This window comes from Arachis stenosperma, chromosome 3, assembly GCF_014773155.1.
Source record: "Arachis stenosperma cultivar V10309 chromosome 3, arast.V10309.gnm1.PFL2, whole genome shotgun sequence".
Lineage (NCBI taxonomy): Eukaryota > Viridiplantae > Streptophyta > Magnoliopsida > Fabales > Fabaceae > Arachis > Arachis stenosperma.
In genome coordinates, this window is record NC_080379.1 from 81,981,025 (window position 1) to 82,004,443 (window position 23,419).

Genomic DNA, 23,419 nt, shown 5'->3' on the forward strand with positions numbered 1-23,419 from the left:
TATGAATGTCAAGATGAACACCAAGAACACTTTGAAGATCATGATGAACATCAAAAACATAATTTTGAAAAATTTTTGATGCAAAGAAAACATGCAAGACACCAAACTTAGAAATCTTTAATGCATGGACTCTAACAAACGAAAAATGCATATGAAAAACAACAAACAACACAAAACAAGAAATCATCAAGATCAAACAAGAAGACTTGTCAAGAACAACTTGAAGATCATGAAGAACACTATGAATGCATGGAATTTTGAAAAATGCAAGAAAATTTTTTTAAAGCATGCAATTGACACCAAACTTAAAAATTGACTCAAGACTCAAACAAGAAACACAAAATATTTTTGGTTTTTTATGATTTTATGATTTTTTAGTATTTTTATTATTTTTTTTCGAAAATTATATTAAAAAAACGAAAATAATAAAAAAATATTTTTGAAAGATTTTAGAAAACTTTTTGAAAAGAAAATTACCTAATCTGAGCAACAAGATGAACCGTCAGTTGTCCATACTCGAACAATCCCCGGCAACGGCGCCAAAAACTTGGTGGACGAAATTGTGATCACATCAATGTAGTATTCTTTGTTGTTGTATGGAATCATTATTATGGCACTTATGTGTGGACACAACTCCGTTCAACTAACCAGCAAGTGTACTGGGTCGTCCAAGTAATACCTTACGTGAGTAAGGGTCGATCCCACAGAGATTGTTGGTATGAAGCAAGCTATGGTCATCTTGAAAATCCCAGTCAGGAGGATAAAATTATGGAATTTAGAAAATCAAATATGATTAATAAAAATAAACAGAAAACAAAATAGGATAGATATACTTATGTAAATTAATAGTGGGAATTTCAGATAAGTGTATGGAGATGCTGTGCTCCTCTTGAATCTCTACTTTCCTATTACATTCATCCAATCCTTCTTACTCCTTTCCATGGTAAGCTGTATGTAGGGCATCACCGTTGTCAGTGGCTACATCCCATCCTCTCAGTGAAAACGTTCCTATGCTCTGTCACAGCACGGCTAATCAGCTGTTGGTTCTCGATCATGTTAGAATATGATCCATTGATCCTTTTACGCTTGTCATCACGCCCAGCAATCGCAAGTTTGAAGCTCGTCACAGTCATTCAATCCCAGAATCCTACTCGGAATACCACAGACAAGGTTTAGACTTTCCGGATCCTCATGAATGCCGCCATCTATCTAGCTTATACCACGAAGATTCTGTTGGGGAATCTAAGAGATATGCGCTCGGCGTAGAGTGAAACGGAAGTGGTTGTCAATCACGCGCGTTCATAGGTGAGAATGATGATGAGTGTCACGGATCATCACATTCATCAAAGTTAAGTGTAACGTATATCTTGGAATAAGAATAAAAGAGAATTGAATAGAAAGTAAGAGTAATTGTATTGAAACTTGAGGTACAGCAGAGCTCCACACCCTTAATCTATGGTGTGCAGAAACTCCACCGTTGAAAATACATAAGTGAAAGGTTCAGGCATGGCCGAATGGCCAGCCCCCAAAACGTGATCACCAGATTCAAAATACAATCCAGGATGCAATTATGATAGTAAAAAGTTCTATTTATAATAAACTAGCTCCTAGGGTTTACATGAGTAAGTAATTGATGCATAAATCCACTTCCGGGGCCCACTTGGTGTATGTTTGGACTGAGCTTGATCTATCCACGAGCTGAGGCTTTTATTGGAGTTGAACTCCAAGTTATGACGTGTTTTGGGCGTTCAACTCCGGATCATGACGTTTTTCTGGCGTTTAACTCCAGACAGCAGCATGTACTTGGCGTTCAACGCCAAGTTACGTCGTCAAATTCCGAATAAAGTATGGACTATTATATATTGCTGGAAAGCTCTGGATGTCTATTTTCCAACGCCATTGAGAGTGCGCCATTTGGAATTCTGTAGCTCTAGAAAATCCATTTTGAGTGTAGGGAGGTCAGATTCCAACAGCATCAGCAGTCCTTTTTGTCAGCCTTTTTCAGAGTTTTGCTCAAGTCCCTTAATTTCAGCCAGAAATTACCTGAAATCACAGAAAAACACACAAACTCATAGTAAAGTCCAGAAATGTGAATTTAATATAAAAACTAATGAAAACATCCCTAAAAGTAGCTTGAACTTACTAAAAACTACCTAAAAACAATGCCAAAAAGCATATAAATTATCCGCTCATCATAGCTCCATCATTCGAAGTTGCATTATCCACTGTGATTGTGAAGACTTTTTCAATTCCCCACTCTCTCAAGCATTTCTCAATTTCTCTTCCTGCTGTATCACCCTTGTGGTTCTCAATCTGGCAAAAATTTATAATTCTCTTTTGCAACTTCCATTCTTCATCAACGAAATGTGCAGTCAAGCTCATATAACTATAATTCTGATTTGATGTCCAACAATCTGTTGTCAAGCAAACCCGAGCACATGACTTTGCCAACCATTCTTTCAGCTTTTTCTTCTCATCTAAATAAAGTTGAAAGCAATCTCTTGAGACCGTCACCCTAGATGGGACTGTAAATCTTGGCTCAAATCGATTTAACATTTTGCGAAACCCAATCCCCTCAACAACTTTAAACGGTATTTCATCAAGGACAACGAACTCAGCTACAGACTTCTTACAATCTTCCAAGCTATAACTCTTAAAAGCTTTGCATAGTTCCTCTTCTTCATCAATTTTAGGCATATAACCATGAAGTGTCCCTTGCTTCCCCACTTTAGTAAATATCCACTTATGAGCACTCTTCAAGTGCTTATTTAGAGAATTCGTGCCATGTTTAGTAGGGTGACAACTGTATTTTTTCTGGCAATGATGACATTTAGCCTGATGCTGTCCCTTTGTCTCAGTCAACGGAAGTACAGTGAAATGCTGCCAAACATATGATTTTTTCCCCTTACGCACAACTTCTAGATCTTTGTTTTCTTCATCTACTTGTGGTGCATTACTAGCAGGAGTAGGAGCACCAGGATTTTCAGCTTCAATAGTAGAAGTAGGAATAACAACATTTTCAGCTTCAGTTTCTATTGTTTTGTCCTCTTCGATGGTTGGTGGAGGAACACAATTGTCTCCTCCTCCCATTGTTTGTACCTTAAGGTAAAAAATCATATGCATCTTCATTAGAGGTTAATAGTAACTTGACATATTCAATTAAATTCATATATAAAAGTTTTGAAAACAAGACAAATACACATAGTGAACACATAATTTTTCAGTCAACCAATACATTATTTGTTTGTATCCAATAACAGGAAGAATAAAACACTAATAATAGGAAGAAAAAAAAACACTAACAGAAATTATTAAAAGGGATGATTAATTTTAGTCCTTTTGAAATTTTGAATAGAATTGATTTGGTTCGATTCAGAAACTCCATCTATTCAAGTTGAATTGATTCATATTTTAGAAGTCAAATATAACCTGATATGGAAAACCTCTATATTTACATGACTAAAGTTGAAACAATGTCAAAATCAACTCAGTTCCAAATATGGTCAATTTACTGCTTTTGGTCCACTGAGTTGAATTCCATAGTTCAATTTACTATGTATGCCATCTTCATAGAGATTATTTCTTCTAAAATTCATATATTGCTGAAACTACTCTTGCTCTTGCTTAGTCCAATTTAAATTCTAAACTCTGATTAATTCACTCTCACTTATTTGCATCTACTTGCTTGCCTTCAACTGTCGTTGCTATCAAGTTATATTCTAGTATGATGTTGAATTGCCAAGTTATTTGTGAATTGTAAATTATTATAACCAAGTTCCTAATCCAAATCAATACACAAAATCAGAACAAAACACTAATAAGAAGAACAAAACACTAACATGAAGTCAGGAATTATATTAACCAAATTCCTAATCTAAATCAATACACAAAATCAGAACAAAACACTAATAAGAACTAAGAAGAACAAAACACTAATAGGAAGTTAAGTAATCAGTAAAAAATTAGTAAAAAAACACTAACAGAAATTATTATAACCAAGTTTCTAATCCAAATCAATACACAAAATCAAAACAAAACACTAATAAGAAGAACAAAACACTAACAGGAACTCAGGAATTATATTAACCAAATTCCTAATCTAAATCAATACACAAAATCAGAATAAAACACTAATAAGAACTAAGAAGAACAAAACACTAATAGGAAGTTAAGTAATCAGTAAAAAATTAGTAAAAAACACTAACAGAAATTATTATAACCAAGTTCCTAATCCAAATCAATACACAAAATTAAAACAAAACACTAATAAGAAGAACAAAACACTAACAGGAACTCAGGAATTATATTAACCAAACTCCTAATCTAAATCAATACACAAAATCAGAACAAAACACTAATAAGAACTAAGAAGAACAAAACACTAATAGGAAGTCAAGTAATCAGTAAAAAATTAGTAAAAAAACACTAACAGAAATTATATTAACCAAATTCCTAATCCAAATCAATACAAAAAATCAGAACAAAACACTAATAAGAAGAACAAAACACTAACAGAAACTCAGGAATTATATTAACCAAATCCCTAATCCAAATCAATACACAAAATCAGAACAAAACACTAATAGGAAGAACAAAACACTAATAGGAAGTCAAGTAATCAGTAAAAAATTAGTAAACACAGAACAACTAATAACAGAATCACTATTCACTAAACACATCAGTAATCAACAACAATTCAGAACAAAAATCAGCTAAATACACATTAACACCCACACTTAATCAGAGTTCTAATAATGAAAATCAACACCCACATCCTAAATTCACAAATTCTGTTTCAAAGACCCTAATTCTTAATCAGAATATTAATGAAATAATAAAATTAATTAATAAAATTAATTACTTACCTGAGAAAAAGACCTGAGAAGAAGACGGGAGAAGAGAGCGGAGCAGAAGGAGCAGGACTAGCAGAGCAGAGCAACAACGGGGCAGTATTAGAGAAGAACTTCACATCACCGAGAAGCAGGGCAGCACCGTAGGTCGTCACCGTCGTCAGTCGAACGAAGACCTTCGCCGGTAACTGGGGTGGAACAAGGAAGGTTGAGAAGAGACGAGAACGAGAGGAGTGGGCGACTGCCTGGTGCGTGGCTGCGTGCTGCGAGACTAGGAATGGCCCATGTAGAGAGAAGATGAGGTCAGGGGTCACCAGATCAGCTTGTGCCGTGGGGAGTGGAGACTGCCGGTGCCGGAGTGGGGAGTGGGGACTGGGAACTGGGGGTGTGGGAGTGAGCCTCAGTCGCTGAGCTCTGAGGGAGGCAGTGAATGGAAAATAGAATGGAGTGACTGAAATCTGAATGTGCCCTAGCCCCCTATCCCTAATTTCAAATCTGTAATGTGTGTGTTTTGTATTATTGTATATATGGCCGGGCCACCGGGCCGGGTCCGGGTGACCTGAGCCATGGCCCGGTCCCGGCTTCATATCCTTTCTTGGTTTCATTGTTTTTCCCCGGGTCCTCCCCGAGTCACTTCGGGTCAGACCCTTTGCCATCCAAAATCCTTCGGGCCCGGGCCGGGTCTTCGGGCCAGACCGGGCCGTGTACACCCCTAGCCCAATGTATTGTCTTAAACTAGGACTTTGTATGAACACACTTCTGAGGTATATGCCCATTGGAGTCAGCATAAAAAAATAAAAATATAATATTATGAGTTCCGACAAAACTACATTCCACTAGTTCTGTGTATGTGACCTTCGAGTATTGCCATGGAAAGAGAACAGGACCAGTCCCCTACGTTGGAACATCAAAGAACTTCACAATGGATGACGCTGATAACTGCAACAAAAATGGGTGCCAAGTAAAACCACCAGAGCAAACTAAGAAACTTGAAGCAGTCTCCAACATAGAAATCATACCAGCCCTTAGCATTGGTGTACGGAATTGCAATCACACCTTTGCAACTCTGCACAACTAACCAACAAGTGCACTGGGTTGTCCAGTAATAATTCCTTACGCGAGTAAGGGTCGATCCCATGGAGATCGCCGGCTTGAAGCAAGCTATGGTTATCCTGTAACTCTTAGTTAGGAGATTAGTGATAAAAATGATTTCGTTTGTAAAATGTAAAAGATCATAAAATGAATGATACTTGTTATCCAGTAATGGAGAACAGGTTGAGGTTTCGGAGATGCTCTGTCGTCTGAATCTCTACTTTCCTACTGTCTTCTTCTCCAAACACACGTTCATAAATTTGAGAATGATGATGAGTGTCTGATGAGCGGATAATTTATACGCTTTTTGGCATTGTTTTTAGGTAGTTTTTAGTATGATCTAGTTACTTTTAGGGATGTTTTTATTAGTTTTTATGCTAAATTCACATTTCTAGAATTTACTATAAGTTTTTGTGTTTTTCTGTGATTTCAGGTATTTTCTGGCTAAAATTGAGGGACCTGAGCAAAACTCTGATAGGAGGCTGACAAAGGACTGCTGATGCTGTTGGAATCTAACCTCCCTGCTTTCGAAATGGATTTTTTGGAGCTACAGAACTTCAAATGGCGTGCTCTCAATGGCGTTGGAAAGCAGACAGCCAGAGCTTTCCAGAAATATATAATAGTTCATACTTTATTCGAGATTTGATGACGTAAACTAGTGCTCAACGCCAGTTCCATGCTGCATTCTGGAGTCAAACGCTAGAAACACGTCACGAACCAGAGTTGAACGCCCAAAACACGTGACAACTTGGCGTTCAACTCCAAGAGAAGCCTCCGCTCGTGGATAGATCAAGCTCAGCCCAAACATACACCAAGTGGGCCCCGGAAGTGGATTTATGCATCAATTACTTACTTCTGTAAACCCTAGTAGCTAGTCTGTATAAATAGGACTTTTTACTATCATATTAGACATCCTGGATTGTATTTTTGAACCTGTGATCACGTTTTGGGGGCTGGCCTCTCGGCCATGCCTGGATCTTCATCACTTATGTAGTTTCAACGGTGGAGTTTCAACACACCATAGTTTAAGGGTGTGGAGCTCTGCTGTACCTCGAGTTTTAATGCAAGTACTTCTATTTTTTATTCAATTCGACTTATTCTTGTTCTAAGATATTCGTTGCACTTCAACTTGATGAATGTGATGATCCGTGACATTCATCATCATTCTCACCTTTGAACGCGCGTGACTGACAACCACTTCCGTTCTACCTTAGACCGGGCGCATATCTCTTGGATTCCTTAATCAGAATCTTCGTGGTATAAGCTAGAATTGATGGCGGCATTCAAGAGAATTCGGAAAGTCTAAACCTTGTCTGTGGTATTCCAGTAGGATTCGAGGATTGAATGACTGTGACGAGCTTCAAACTCCTGAAGGCTGGGCGTTAGTGACAGACGCAAAAGAATCACTGGATTCTATTCCAACCTGATTGAGAATCGAAAGATGATTAGCCATGCTGTGACAGAGCATTTGGAACATTTTCACTGAGAGGATAGACGGTAGCCATTGACAACGGTGATCCCCCTACATACAGCTTGTCATAGAAAGGAATAAGAAGGATTGGATGAAAGCAGTAGGAAAGCAGAGATTCAGAAAGAACAAGCACCTCCACACGTTTATCTGAAATTCCCACTATTAATTTACATAAGTATCTCTATCTTTACTTTATGTTTTATTTATGTTTATCTATCCATTAATATTGTAGCCCATATGAGTCAACTTAACTGAGATCTACAAGATGACCATAGCTTGCTTCATACCAACAATCTCCGTGGGATTGACCCTTACTCACGTAAGGTATTACTTAGATGACCCAGTGCACTTGCTAGTTAGTAGTGCGGAGTTGTGACAAAGTGTGATTCACGTTTGAGAGTGTTACCAAGTTTTTGGTGCCATTGTTGATGATCACAATTTCGTCCACCAAGTTTTTGGCGCCATTGCCGGGGATTGTTCGAGTATGGACAACTGACGGTTCATCTTGTTGCTCAGATTAGGTAATTTTCTTTTTATTTTATTTTATTTTCGAAAAATTTTTTTTTTTCAAAAATTTATTACCTATTTTCGAAAATTTTCAGAGTTTTCAAGAATGAATTCTAGAATTTCATATAACATGTTTTAGCTTGGTTGGCTATTAAGCCATAGCTAATTCACAGGATTTTGATTGAGGACTATGAATTCATTACTTCCTTTTTCCAAAATATGTTTTCAAAAAATTTATTAAGAAAATCCAAAAAAATCATAAAATCATAAAAACCAAAAATATTTTGTGTTTCTTGTTTGAGTCTTGAGTCAAGTTTTAAGTTTGGTGTCAATTGCATGTTTTAAAAATATATTTCTTGCAATTTTCGAAAATTCATGCATTCATAGTGTTCTTCATGATCTTCTAGTTGTTCTTGGTAAGTCTTCTTGTTTGATCTTTAAATTTTCTTATTTTGTGTTGTTTATTGTTTTTCATGTGCATTTTTGCATTCATAGTGTCTAAGAATTAAAGATTTCTAAGTTTGGTGTCTTGCATGTTTTCTTTGCATCAAAAAAATTTTCAAAAATATGTTCTTGATGTTCATCATGATCTTCAAAGTGTTCTTGGTGTTCATCTTGACATTCATAGTGTTCTTGCATGCATCATGTGTTTTGATTCATAATTTTCATGTTGTGAGTCATTTTAGTTGTTTTTCTCTTTCATCATTAAAAATTCAAAAAATAAAAAATATCTTTTCCTTAATTTGCCCATAATTTTCGAAAATTTGAGTTGAATTAGTAAAAAAATTTTAAAATTAGTTGTTTCTTGTAAGTCAAGTCAAATTTTCAATTTTAAAAATCTTATCTTTTCAAAACTTTTTCAAAAATCAAATCTTTTTCATTTTTTTACTATTTTTCGAAATTTTTTTAATTGAATTTTAAAAATCTTTTTCTTATCTTTATTTAAAAAAAATTGAAGCTTTACTAACAATTAATGTGATGGATTCAAAAATTTGAAGTTTGTTACTTTCTTATTAAGAAAGGTTTAATTTTTAAATTCTAGAATCTTATCTTTTAGTTTCTTGTTAGTCAAGTAATTAATTTTAATTTTAAAAATCAAATCTTTTTCAAAATATCTTTTTCAACTAACTATTTAACTTTTTGTTTGTTTCTTATCTTTTTCAAAACCACCTAACAACTTTTCTCTCTCTAATTTTCGAAAATACCTCCATCTTTTTCAAAATTTCTTATTATTTAATTAATTATTTTAAATTTTAATTTTAATTTCATTTCTTATCTTTATTTTCGAAAATCATTTAACTCCTTTTCAAAATTTAATTTCGAAAAAATTCTTCCTCTCTCATCTTTTCCTATTTATTTATTTATTTACTAACACTTCTCTTCACCTCTCTTCATCTCAAATCACTACCCCTATCATCACCCTTCTGTTTGGATTCTCCTTTCTTTATTCCCTTTCTTCTTCTACTAACAATAAGGAACCTCTTTACTGTGACATAGAGGATTCCTCTTCTCTTCTTTTCTTGTTCTCTTCTCTTTCATATGAGCAGGAACAAGGAAAAAGGCATTTTTATTGAAGCTGATCCTGAACCTGAAAGGACTCTGAAGAGGAAACTAAGAGAAGCTAAATTACAACAATCCAGAGGCAACCTTTCTGAAATTTTCGAACAAGAGAAGGAGATGGCAGCTGAACCCAACAACAATAATGCAAGGAGGATGCTTGGTGATTTTACTAAACCCACGTCCAAGTTTGATGGAAGAAGCATCTCAATTCCTGCCATTGGAGCAAACAATTTTGAGCTGAAACCTCAATTAGTTGCTCTAATACAACAGAACTGCAAGTTTCATGGACTTCCATCTGAAGATTCTTACCAATTTTTAACTGAGTTCTTGCAGATTTGTGATACTGTTAAGACGAATGGAGTAGATCCTAAAGTCTACAGGCTCATGCTTTTCCCTTTTGCTGTAAGAGACAGAGCTAGAACATGGTTGGACTCACAACGTAAAGATAGCCTGGACTCCTGGGATAAGCTGGTCACGGCCTTCTTGGATAAATTTTTTCCTCCTCAAAAGCTGAGCAAGCTTAGAGTGGATGTTCAGACCTTCAAGCAAAAAGATGGTGAATCCCTCTATGAAGCTTGGGAAAGATACAAGCAGATGACCAAAAAGTGTCCTTCTGACATGTTTTCAGAATGGACCATATTAGATATATTCTATTATGGTCTATCAGAGTTTTCCAAAATGTCGTTGGACCATTCTGCAGGTGGATCCATTCACCTAAAGAAAACGCCTGCAGAAGCTCAAGAACTTATTGACATGGTTGCAAATAACCAATTCATGTACACTTCTGAGAGGAATTCCGTGAATAATGGGATGCCTCAAAGGAAGGGAGTTCTTGAAATTGATGCTCTGAATGCCATATTGGCTCAGAACAAAGTGTTGACTCAGCAAGTCAACATGATTTCTCAAAGTCTGAATGGATGGCAAAATGCATCCAACAGTACTAAAGAGGCATCTTTTGAAGAAGAAGCTTATGATCCTGAAAACCCTGCAATGGCAGAGGTAAATTACATGGGTGAACCTTATGGATACACCTATAATTCATCATGGAGAAATCATCCGAATTTCTCATGGAAGGATCAACAAAAGCCTTAACAAGGCTTTAATAATGGTGGAAGAAATAGGCTCAGCAATATCAAGCCTTATCCATCTTCTTCTCAGCAACAGACAGAGAATTATGAACAGAATACCTCTAACTTAGCAAACTTAGTCTCTGATTTGTCTAAAGCCACTTTAAGTTTCATGAATGAAACAAGGTCCTCCATCAGAAATCTGGAGGCACAAGTGGGCCAGCTGAGTAAGAAAGTAACTGAAACTCCTCTTAGTACTCTCCCAAGCAATACATAAGAGAATCCAAAGAGAGAGTGCAAGGCCATTGATATAGTCAATATGGCCGAATGCAGAGAGGGAGGAAAGGACGAAAATCCTAGTGAGGAAGACCTCCTAGGACGTCCTCTGAGCAAGAAGGAGTCCCCTATTGAGGATTTAAAGGAATCTGAGGCTCATATAGAGACCATAGAGATTCCATTAAACCTCCTTCTTCCATTCATGAGCTCTGAAGACTATTCGTCCTCTGAAGAGGATGAAGATGTAACTGGAGAGCAAGTTGCTCAATATTTAGGAGCTATCATGAAGCTGAATGCCAAGTTATTTGGTAATGAGACTTGGGAAGGTGAACCTCCCTTGCTCATTAGTGAATTAGATACATGGATTCAGCAAACTTTACCTTAAAAGAGACAAGATCCTGGTAAATTCTTAATACCCTGTACCATAGGCACCATGACCTTTAACAAGGCTCTGTGTGACCTGGGGTCAAGCATAAATCTTATGCCACTCTCTGTAATGGAGAAGCTAGGGATCATTGAGGTATAGCCTGCCATATTCTCATTACAAATGGCAGACAAGTCAGTAAGAAAAGCTTATGGATTAGTAGAGGACGTGTTAGTAAAGGTTGAGGGCCTTTGCATCCCTACTGATTTCATAATCTTAGACACTAGGAAGGAGGAGGATGAATGCATCATCCTGGGAAAACCTTTCCTAGCCACAGCAGGAGCTGTGATAGATGTTAACAGAGGAGAATTAGTCCTTCAATTGAATGGGGACTACCTTGTGCTTAAGACCCAAGGGTGTTCTTCTGTATACATGGAGAGGAAGCATGAAAAGCTTCTCTCAATATAGAGTCAAACAAAGCCTCCATAATCAAACTTTAAGTTTGGTGTTGAGAAGTCCCCACATTCAAACTCTAAGTTTGGCGTTGGGAGGCCCTCATCATGCTCTGAACATCTGTAAGGCTCCATGAGAGCCCACTGTCAAGCTAGTGACACTAAAAGAGCGCTTATTGGGAGACAACCCAATTTTTTATTTATCTAATTTTATTTTTATTTTATTGTTATTTTGTGTTTTATTAGGTTCATGATCACATGGAGTCACAAAAAAAATACTAAAATTAAAAACAGAATAAAAAACAGCAATAGAAAAATCACACCCTAGAGGAAGGACTTACTGGCGTTTAAACGCCAGTATGGAGCATCTGGTTGGCGTTGAACGCCAGAACAGAGCATAGATCTGGCGTTGAACGCTAGAAACAAGCATGAAACTGGTGTTCAACGCCAGAAACACTACAACAAATTCGGGCTGAGGCAACCCTTTAAAAACGTTGCTTATAATAAGAGAAAGTGTTGCCTTTGATAAAAGGCAACACTTTCCGACAAAAGGCAACGCTTTTTGGGGGGTTGGCTATACGGCCGTTACCTTTGGTCTAAGGCAACACTTTTGTATATTAAAGGGAACCCTTTTTTTGGCAACCTTCAAAAAATGTTGCCTTTTCTGCAAATAAAGCAACTCCGCGAAAGGGTTGCCTTAGAGCACCCAAACACAACGCTTTATATGAAACGCTATAGCAACACTTTTTACGAGTTGTATTTTCTAATATATAAAGCAACACTTGTCCATAGTTTTGTAAGTTGCTTTTTCATATACCTAAAGCAACACTTGTACAAGTTTTTTTAAGTTGCCTTTTCCTCTACCTAAAGCAACACTTATCCAGGTTTTTTTAAGTTGCATTTTCATATACCTAAAGCAACACTTGTCCAGGTTTTTTTAAGTTGCATTTTCATATACCTAAAGCAACACTTGTCCAGGTTTTTTTAAGTTGCCTTTTTTATAGACCTAATGCAACACTTATGTAGGTTTATTTACAGTTGTCTTTTTTTAATACATAAAGCAACACCTTATTGAATTTTTCTTAGATTCTCTTTTTTAATTTCTAAAATAATATTTTTTTATCTTTGTTATATTTATATGACATTTGAAGAATATATAACACCCGCATTTGAATAAGATAATAATATATATTGCATATATATATATAGAAAGGTCTTCTAAGTACCAATTAACATATATATATACTTGCTAATAAGTTACCAAGTCAAATAAATAATAAACCTAAGTAAGCAAAATACATGTTTTTCTGCTAATGAACTTAAACAAAAAAGAAACTAAGTTGTCCACTTAAAACCAAAAAGACTTTGTGCTTCACCATTGTGGCAAGAATTGTTTTTATGTCTTCAGAAAACTTCCTCCAACAATAAGAAAGCTGTAGTCAAATTTAAATGAACAAAAAAATTATAGTCAAAACATCAGCTATACAATAATATGTATACTCAAGTGGTACAACAATTTAGCATACATATACCTAATCATGATTTGGTATATGAGTCGATGGAGGAGAATGCCGAGGAACTAAATTTGGATCTTGTGCACTATTTGCAGACGATTGCTTAGATCGCAAAAGAGAAAGCGCTTCATCAACATTCATACCAGGAGAAGTTTGTTGCAACATAAGTTTCACAATATCTTCCAATCCTTGCAGTCGTTGCTTATGGTCGTCTAATTCAGTTTTTAAAGCTGTTACCTTCTCTTCACTTTGTTTTTTGATTTCATTTATTTCTTTATTTTTCTTAAGAGAAGTTTTTGTAACAGTTCTTCCATAACATCAAACTCTTCCTGAATTCTCTTTACCAAAAACTTTTTGAAATGCATTAGTAGGAGTTTTTCCAGATTCTTGGAGATCATCAAGTTCATCCTATACACACAAATATATGATATGTCTATTTTTAGTGATAAAAATTCAATGAAAGAATCCAAAAACCTATTGATAACTAATAGGGACAGCAATCCAAAATAGCCATAAAAGAGCCATAAAACAGCAATCCTTGATAGCCATAAAACATGGTTGTAAATTGTCATAGAACAGCAATTAAATCAGCCATAAAACAGCCATGAAATAACCATAAAATAGCAGTCCATGATAGCCATAAAACATGGATAAAATAGCCATAAGTAGATACTAAAACAACAACCACGATAGCCATAAAACAGACATAAAATAGCCACAGAACAGCAGCTAAATCAGCCATGAAACAGCCCATGAAACAGCCACAAAATAGATACCACAAAACATAGAAAGCAGCAAGTCAGCAACCATGACAACCACAAAATAGCCATAAAGTAGATACTAAAACAACAACCATGATAGCCATAAAACAGTCATAAAATAGCTGCCATGACAGCCATAAAATATGCATAAAATAGCCATAAAAAAGCAACTAAATCAGCCATGAAACAGTCCATGAAACAGCCATGAAACAGCCACAAAATAGATACCATAACAATAATCACGATAGCCATAAAACAGCAAAAAAACTAGCATCCATGACAGTCATAAAACAACAACTAAAACAAGAAAATTATAGAGGAACTTACAATAACAGCTTGTGTTTCTACATCAAGTGTTTTCCCTTTTAGTCCATTCCGAGTTGCAACAAACATTTCAGCTTGATTTGGTTCCTCTTTGTTCTCTTTTTTCTCACGCTACAGATCAAGATAACAATTACAAAGTTATAACATACTTAAATTAGGGAGAAGTAACAAGTAGAAAATTTTAACTTAAATGTGACCTTACCAAATCAACACGCACTCTTGCAAAATTGATTGGGCCCATTTTATGCCTCCATTGTTGCTTCTTGCGATTTTCAGAATTTATAACACACATGGCCTGTGTTTAAAATAAACAATGATGAAAAAAATATAAAAATTGAAAGAATTATACTTGATCATATCAAATAGTAATAATTGAAATCCTCTAGCTCACTTTGACAGTTGGAATACTCCAATATGCAATTAGCTTCCGAAATTGTATTTCTGGAATTTCCAAAGGACGATTCACCAACATATCCTCAATATTTCCAGAATATGGTTCAAAATGCTTCTTTTTTATTCTTGTTTTGTAACGCTTCCATGCTCCTTGAACACCAGTCATCACCCATAACTTTGAAGATTTTGGAAGAATGAACTTTGACTACAAACACATCAATTTCATCATATCATATGCATAAAAAGATTATTAACATATGGCATAAACATAAAGATAAATGGAGCTTACATTAATATACTTTCAAATGCGCTTTTTGATTTGCTTAGGCACAGCTTTCCAATTAGTGTACATCAAGGTAATAAAATCACTATTCCTTCCCATTGTTCCAATAAAATTAGTTAAATCCTTCACTCTTTGAGCTGTTGGCCCCACGGCTGCTCCCTGATCAAAAGTCACTTCCTCCCTTTCTTCCCAAGTTCTTGCATAAATCTTTAGGCATCTTGTTTTTCCACGAGTCTTTTTAACCTTTGAAGTATCTAAATTAAAAATTGAGAAATAGTACAAATTAAAACCAAAGACAGCCGTGAATGGTATGAAAAGGACAACCCCATGCTCATAGATAAAAAGAAAATGTAAAACAAATAGCAACAAAGTAAATTACATCACCTTCTACATGAGCCTCTTCCATAACTTGATCCCCTTCTACATCAAAATTGTCACTTTCATGTTCACCAATATAATCTTTCTCAGAGGGGATATGAACATTTTCTCCATTATTCGGGGATGGCCTAGATCTAGCATCCTCAGTAGTTGGAACTTCATTATGTTCCTCTTCTCTTTCCACATGAATTCCTTGGTCACCCAAAAAAGCATCAAGAGTCATGGCTGGACGCTTTAAGTTATTTTTTAAGTTTGTCAAGTTAGCTGGTTCTTTTTCAGTAGCTCCAGCATCCTCACCAATTGACTCAAAGTCATCTTCCTCTTCTCTTTCCACTTCTACTCCTTCTGTATGCAAAAAGGCATCAAGAGCCATTGCTGGACACTTTGCCTTGCTCTTCATCTTCTTAGGAATTGGTTGTTCTTCTAGTTGAACATTATTCCTCACTTGGTTATGGGAAGACCTCAAAGACCGGTTCATAACATTGTCTACAAGTGTTTTATTTCTCCCTTCCATTGAATTCTCCCTACTATATTTGTCTCCAATATCTGAAATTTTTCTCCTAGGCTGTTGTGTTATTTTGGCTTGATTACTTTCTTTATCACCTTTGGTTATAAAATTCCGAACTAGTTTCGCAGCAGAAGATACTTCCGTCATTTCAAATTCCTTAACTTTTGCATGAGCTTGATACTTTTTTACCAGTCTTTTCCTCTTTGAAGTTGCTCCGTTTTCCATTAAGTTGCTGTATAAAAATATTAAAACGGCCATAAAATACCATTGCATATGCATCTAATAAGGGGAAGAGGTAAACCATATCAAACAATTACCAAATTCTATATCACAATATTTAGCAAAAGAGGAAAAATGCAGAAAAATTCAACATGCAGAAAAATGCAGAAAAATATGTCCCACACATACTCATAAGGCAGAAAAATACAGAAAAATTCAAAATACAGAAAAATTCAAAATGCAGAATATTCTAAGAAGCAACAATCAGAACATAAAAGAGGGAAAACAAGTTGAAAACTGCTAACATAAAGCGATAAATCTGACTTATATACCATAAAAGAGGGAAACAAGTCACTCAAAAAGTCTTCAGAATCATATTCTTCACTCAAAAGGCAGAAAAATACAGAAAAATTCAAAATGCAGAAAAATATGTCCCATACAAACTCATAATCAAGATGCAGAAAAAATCAGAAAATTCTAAGAAGCAACAATCAGAACATAAAAGAGGGAAAACAAGTTGAAAACTGCTAACGTAAAGCGATAAATCTGACTTATATACCATAAAAGAGGGAAACAAGTCGCTCAAAAGTCTTCGGAATCATATTCTTCATCCGATCCTGTGTTATACTCTTGGGAAAAATAGACTTCTTTTGCAACATCGACCAGAACTTCATTCAAATCATTCCTTACCAAGTCTACTTCACCATCATCATTAGGTATAGAAGGAACCGTCGAATTATCAAATGGCTCATTTTCATAAGTATCTTCAACATCAATGGCAACTTGATCACTTATGCTAAATAGGTCCCTTGGAACAGTCTTCATTACATAATGTTTATTTTTATCAAATGCATCTTGCACATAGAAGCATTGGTGCACTTGACATGCCAATACAAAAGGCTCTTCCTGATAGCACTTTTTGTTAAAATGCACATATGTCGAGCCATAAGCATCCTCCCTAGCCTCATACCAATCACATTTGAACAATGTAACCTTAAAATTTCCATAGTAGTCCAACTCAATGATATCATTCACTCTACCATAATAAGAAACATTTTCATGAATTGGATTTGCATCCTTTGTGCTTGCAAAGCTTGTCGTTAATGCTACTAAAGTAACACCACTATTTTGTGTCTTGCGTCTTACCTCACGTTGCCTAGTGTGAAATCTATAACCGTTGATAAAATAACCAGAATATCTTTTTGCACATTGGGTTGGTCCTCTAGATAGCTCTTTTATCCAATTTGGAACATCATGCCGTAAAGCACGTGTTTTAAACCATGTAGGAAAGTTTTTGCTATGGTTTTTAGCTCTCATCCATCGTGTTCCTTGTTGATAAGTCTCATGCTCACTAAAACTCAAAAATATAATATTTGTAAGTATAAAACAGACCTATCAATTTCTAATTAAAATACCAAAATATAGTAGAATTAGTATGATTTACCTAACATAGTCGTCTATTTTGTGACAATTCAATAATATGTAGCTATGAACTTGCTCTCGAGACTTGTCGTCAAGGAGAAAAGGTTCACCTTTCTTTGCACCCAAAGGAACACCTCTTTTTGGAAATAGATTCGAAAATGCATCTGTAGTTTCCATCATAGAATTATTAGGTTCATCATTATTTCTGGGTTGTCTATTCAATTTTGTTTGGACACCAGAATGTAAGTAACGCGAGCAAAATGTCAAACATTCTTCAACCAAATATGCCTCTGCAATAGATCCTTCAGGACGACTTCTGTTTCGAACATAGGACTTCAAAGTACACATGTATCTTTCGGGAGGATACATCCACCGAAATTGAACTGGACCTCCCAATCTCACTTCATTAGCCAAATGAATAGGCAAATGAATCATTATATCGAAGAAAGAAGGAGGAAAGATCCTCTCTAATTGGCATAATGTTGTGACAATATCCTCTTCTAATTGATCTATCTCTTGTAATGTGATAGACTTTTGACACAATTGACGGAAAAATGAGCCAAGTCGAATCAAAGGAACTGCAACTTGATCTGGAAGTATTCCTTTAATAGGAATTTGTAACAAATAGTGAAGAATGAAATGAGCATCATGAGTCTTATAACCAGATATTCTTCTCTCCAAAAGGTTCACACACCGAGAAATATTTGAAGCAGAGCCATCTGGCAACTTTGCTGTCTTCAAGACGTCACAAAAAATCGACTTTTCAGCATTGGTCATTGAGTAGCATGCCTTTGCCAGCTTAACCTTTTTCCTACCATTTGTTTTCTTGGGGTGAAGGTTCTTTCGAATGCCCATTTCTTGCAAGTCATATCGAGCATTTGTGTGATCTTTTGTCTTGCCAGAAATATCCAAGAGAGTTCCAAGAATACTATCAACTATGTTCTTTTCTATGTGCATCACATCTAAATTGTGTCGTGATGTGTTATACTGCCAATAAGGTAAATCAAAGAATATTGACCTCTTCTTCCATGGACCATCTTTCTTTGGTTTTAGCTTCCCAAACAAATTATCCACATACTCCAACTGACTTAAAGCTTCAGTACCCGACAATAATGGTGGAGCTTGCCTATGTTCTACTTTTCCATTGAAAGATCTCTTGTTAGCTCTCCATGGATGATCCTCAGGCAAAAAGGCACGATGACCCATGTAGCATGTTTTGCGACTATATTTAAGATAGTTAGAACAAGTCCCATGGTTACAACAAGGACAAGCTAGCTTCCCTTTTGTACTCCAACCAGATAGCATTGCATAAGCCGGAAAATCACTTATTGTCCACATGAGAGCTGCATACATTTGGAAGGTTTCATTTTTTGATGCATCATATGTTTCCACCCCGACCTCCCACAACTCCTTCAACTCCTCGATTAAAGGTTGCAAGTAAATGTCTATATCATTTCCTGGTGACTTTGGTCCAGGGATTAGCAACGACAACATAAAGTATTCCTGTTTCATAGACATCCATGGCGGCAAATTATAAGCCATTAAAACAACAGGCCACGTGCTATGAGATATGCTCATGGTTCGATATGGATTGAATCCGTCACTTGACAAGCCAAGTCTCACATTACGGGTATCGAGAGCAAAATTTGTATGACGATTGTCAAACTCCTTCCATGACTGGCCGTCAGCGGGATGCCTTAACTTGTCATCTTTTCTGCGTTCTTCGTCATGCCACCTCATGCTTTTAGCTGTTGCTGAGCACATGAATAGTCTTTGAAGCCTGGGAATTAGGGGAAAGTGTCGCAATGTCTTCACAGGAATATTGTGAGATTTTCTTGAAGGCAAAACATCAGCTTCAACTACAGGATGTACAATCCAACGAGAAGCGCCACATTCATGACAAGATGTGTCCTTCTCGTACTCTTTCCAATATAGCATGCAATCGTTCGGGCATGCGTCAATCTTCTTATAGTCAAGACCTAAGTCTCTCACCATAGTCTTGGCTTTATTGAAAGAAGTTGGAATATTTAAGTTAGGAACAGCCTCTTTTAGCAACTCCAAGAGAGAAGTAAAAGAGGCATTACTCCACCCATGTTGACACTTTAACAAGTATAAGGGGATGGTGAAAGACAACGTAGAAAATCCCTTGCAATCGGGATACAGTTCTTTGCTAGCCTCTTCAACCAAATCATAGAATTTCTTTGCATCTTCATTCATACCTTCTTTTATCCCTTCAGCTTGTGCCACATCCCTAAATCTATCATTCAACAAGGCGTCCATGTCGTCATACGAGTTAGTCTCACTATGACTATCAATCTCACTATCACTATCGCTATCAACATCCATGCCGACTACGCTTTTCCCATGATGAATCCATCTCGTATATCCATTAACGAATCCAAAGGCAATCAAATGGATATAAATTGTTTGTCGTTTATGCCACAAGAAATTACAACACTTTGCACAAGGGCATAAGATTTCCTCTCCTTGCGGGCTTCCGATAGAGTAAGCAAAGTCTAAGAAGTCATTGACACCGTTACTAAACTCAACTTTATCTCTCGGTAAACTCATCCAATCTTTTTCTAAGTCTTGGGAAAACCTAATTATTAATATATTGTTATTACTATTTAACCAAGCATGCAAATAATAATGTTCATGCATATTGGGTACATAAATCCATCAAAAAGGCACACAACAATATTATTATTAAAATTAAGAAACAATTATATTGCTTATCTAAAAGTGGACTAAATATCAAAAGACATTCAACATGAAAAACAAAAAACTGCACAAAGGTCATAATATACATATGAAAACCTACAAGTATATGCAAGAGAAAAAAAACTTACGGAGTCATGGCTCAACAAATTGCAATCTTCAAGTTCTAGAATGTCCACCAATGTTCCTTAAAGTCCTTTGAAGCAATCTTTCTCTATAACAGAGTAAAGTATCAAATTTACAGTATTCTTTATAAACAATTTAACTCAATCAAAGTGGCAAATAGAACAATCAATTGAAAAATAATAATCGATTCTATATGAACTAGTTAACTCAGCTAATTACGAAAATTAATCTTTTTTTTTGTGAAGACATAAATTTCTAAGCAAAAGTAAGTACTTACAGGGCTTTGACCACTGAAAAAAGAGTGACATAAGTCGTTCTATTGACTATAAAAAAGTTTATTTCAAAAGGAACACCATGAATATAGATAGAAAAAACTTGCAGGCTCGTAGAAATATTAGTTCGAAAAGGCAAGATGCAGGTTAAAAGGAACACCATGATAAATTGCAGGCTCGCAGAAAAACTGCAGGTTCGCAGAAATATTATGTAGAAAAGGAACACCATGAATAGAGATGATAAAAAGGCAATATGTTTTAACTTTCAGCATCATAAAAAAATATTATTATTCAGTGTTTTCTCCTTTCTCAATTTAAGGTGGAGGAAAACAATCAAATTCATAGAGACTAAGAGCAACTTTGCTTAATAATGCATCACTAAATGCTACTATAAAGTATTGACAAGCTAAAGTGCATGAATTCAATTCTTATTGAAAACCCTGGCATGGATTAAGCAGATAACAACAACCAAAAAAATAGCTAGATGTCCAGGGCCAAGAAGAAAAATGTTTACCTGATGAGTTCACATATAGCTTTGGCAACTGGAATTCCAAGAACTGGTCCAGCTCTTCAATTGGGAGTTTACTACAAGAATTAATGTAAAATCAGCATCAACATGTGTTTAAATATAATTTGTATATTAATTTTTAAATGTTAAGAAAAAGTGGTCAATTAAAATAACATATATATACAAGTACACTAAACATTTAGAGATCAGATGGGTCAATATTAGGAAGCATGAAGACAATTTAGATGCCAAATGTTTGCAAAAAACCATAGAATATTATAATGAACAATGCATATTTAGCATAATAGAGGTAGTGAATTCCTACTGCAAGATGGTTTTCTGAGCATTCAGTGCATATGATTGGAGTTTAGATGAGATGAAGTCTCATTTCCTTTAGTAAGATAAAGGTTTAAAAGTAGCACAGATGGCATGAGGGATATTTTGAAAATTATTACAGATTTTTCTATGATACTTTTTATTTTGATTCCCTGCTAATTGCTAAATAACACCTCCAAACATAAGTTTTCAAAATAGTTAAAATATTTCTGGTGATAAATATGTAAAACCTATATGTATTTTCACTTAAAAAAGAAAAAAACACATTCATGGCATGTATTTTCAATTTTACCAACAAAAAGTCTTCTCCTTAGTATTTGAATTTGTGCTTTGCAATTCATATAGCAATTCACTCAGCACCGGGATTTGAAATTGCGTTGGAAACACAGGACCAAAGCAAAACTTTAAAACATGATAGCACTCAAGTGTGAAGAAAATAGAAACATGCTGATAAACATTTAGGTAAGAAATTCTACTTCGAAACAACATTGATTTAGATTTTTTCCCTGATTATATAAGGTGGGAGGAGGGGGAAAAAACACAAGTTGAAGCTCAACGGAATTCCTAACAATAATAAAGGATGAAGATAGCATAGATGAATGAAGCAAACAGAGCATATATAATATATATAAATTGATAAATGTTGTTTTTCAAGCACTTTCTCAGGAACCAAACAACATGAAGGTAAGAAAATGAACCTCATGAATGTGGATTTCTTAGGATCAGAGGCACAGCCAAGAAATAGCAAGATGTCCAGGGCCAAGAAGGAAAATGTTTACCTGATGGGTTCACATATAGCTTTGGCAACTGGAATTCCAAGAACTGGTGCAGCTCTTGAACTGGGGGTTTACTGCAAGAATCAATGTAAAATCAGCATCAACATGAAATCCATGATATCACAGCTTTATGTATTACTAAAATTCAGTACATTCAGAACATTCCCATAGCGAAAATTTAGATTCAATGCATTCAAAAATTCTATTTTCATAGTAAAATTCAGAACATTCCCAATCTTCATTCAAAATCAAAGTATTCAGAAAATCCAATTCATAGTAAATCAGAAAATCCAATTCATAGTAAATCAGAAAATCAGAAGCTTCTTACCAAGCAATACGCAAAGGAGGCGGAAGGGGATTATCGCTGCATGTAGTGTTGTCTGAGCTTGCGAAGAGGAGGAGGCGAGACAGGGGAAGAGGAGGAAGAAGGAGAGGGGTTTCTCAAACGTGACTGCGACGCGGAGCTGAGACAAGAGGAGGAGAGCAACTCGCCGACGCCTGTGGAGGAGAGCAACTCGCCGACGCCTGTGGAGGAGAGCACCGCGCCGTCGCCGACAGAGACCTGCTCTCGTACGCGAACGAGACCTGCTGCCGTTCGTGTCGTGCCGTCTGGGTCGAGACCTACTGCCGTTCGTGTCGCGCCGTCTGGGTCGAGACCTGCTGCCCTTCGTGTCGCGCCGTGAGTTAGGGCTTTTCCCTTTTCTTCGAATGGTGGGTGGCTGTGAGGAACTAAGCACTGGAAATATGACTTCTCTAGTAGCTTTTCTTTTTTTTACTAAGTTATTTGATTGGGAAATAATTATTTGGAGGGAATATGATTAAAAGTTTCCCTCTAAAATTTTTAGCTATGAATGATTTTAGGCAACTTTTTATAAAAGTTATTTATTCAATTTTTTTATAACCCTTATAAAATGTTGTATTTTTATTTAAAAATGTTGTCTTTAATGTTTTATATTGTAATATTTTTTAAGTGTTGCTTTAGATATCAAAGACAACTCTTTTTATGGGTGGCCAAAAATTTTGTTATCTTTGCCTTACTCAAAGGCAACTCGTTAAAAATGTTGTCTTTGCCTATCTAAAGCAACTTTTGTTAAATGTTGCTTCGAATAAGGGTTACCTTAGGCCAAAAATGTTGTAGTGAAACATGCTACACATGGGCGTTGAACGCCCAAAACAAGCATCAATCTGGCGTCTAAACGCTAGAATTGCATGCAAAGGCGTTTTACACGCCTAATTGGTGCA

General features: G+C 35.8%; 2 protein-coding genes and 1 non-coding gene across 3 annotated transcripts; all 3 read right to left on the reverse strand.

The window, feature by feature from the left end:
* Positions 1–9,996: 9,996 nt before the first annotated feature.
* Positions 9,997–10,100, reverse strand: LOC130972166 (small nucleolar RNA R71). The gene has a single exon (XR_009083360.1). It is a non-coding gene; the product is annotated as a small nucleolar RNA R71 (small nucleolar RNA).
* A 3,782-nt stretch (positions 10,101–13,882) lies between these two features.
* Positions 13,883–16,025, reverse strand: LOC130966326 (uncharacterized). The gene is made up of 6 exons (XM_057891115.1): positions 15,299–16,025; positions 15,044–15,168; positions 14,630–14,836; positions 14,441–14,533; positions 14,242–14,349; positions 13,883–13,993 (listed from the first exon to the last, which is right to left on the reverse strand). The coding sequence occupies exons 1-6, from the start codon at positions 16,023–16,025 to the stop codon at positions 13,883–13,885; spliced, it is 1,371 nt and encodes a 456-aa protein (XP_057747098.1).
* Positions 16,026–16,601: 576 nt separating this feature from the next.
* LOC130966327 (uncharacterized) lies at positions 16,602–19,787 on the reverse strand. Its single transcript, XM_057891116.1, has 2 exons — positions 17,464–19,787; positions 16,602–17,370 (listed from the first exon to the last, which is right to left on the reverse strand). The coding sequence occupies exons 1-2, from the start codon at positions 19,785–19,787 to the stop codon at positions 16,602–16,604; spliced, it is 3,093 nt and encodes a 1,030-aa protein (XP_057747099.1).
* Between the last annotated feature and the right edge of the window lie 3,632 nt (positions 19,788–23,419).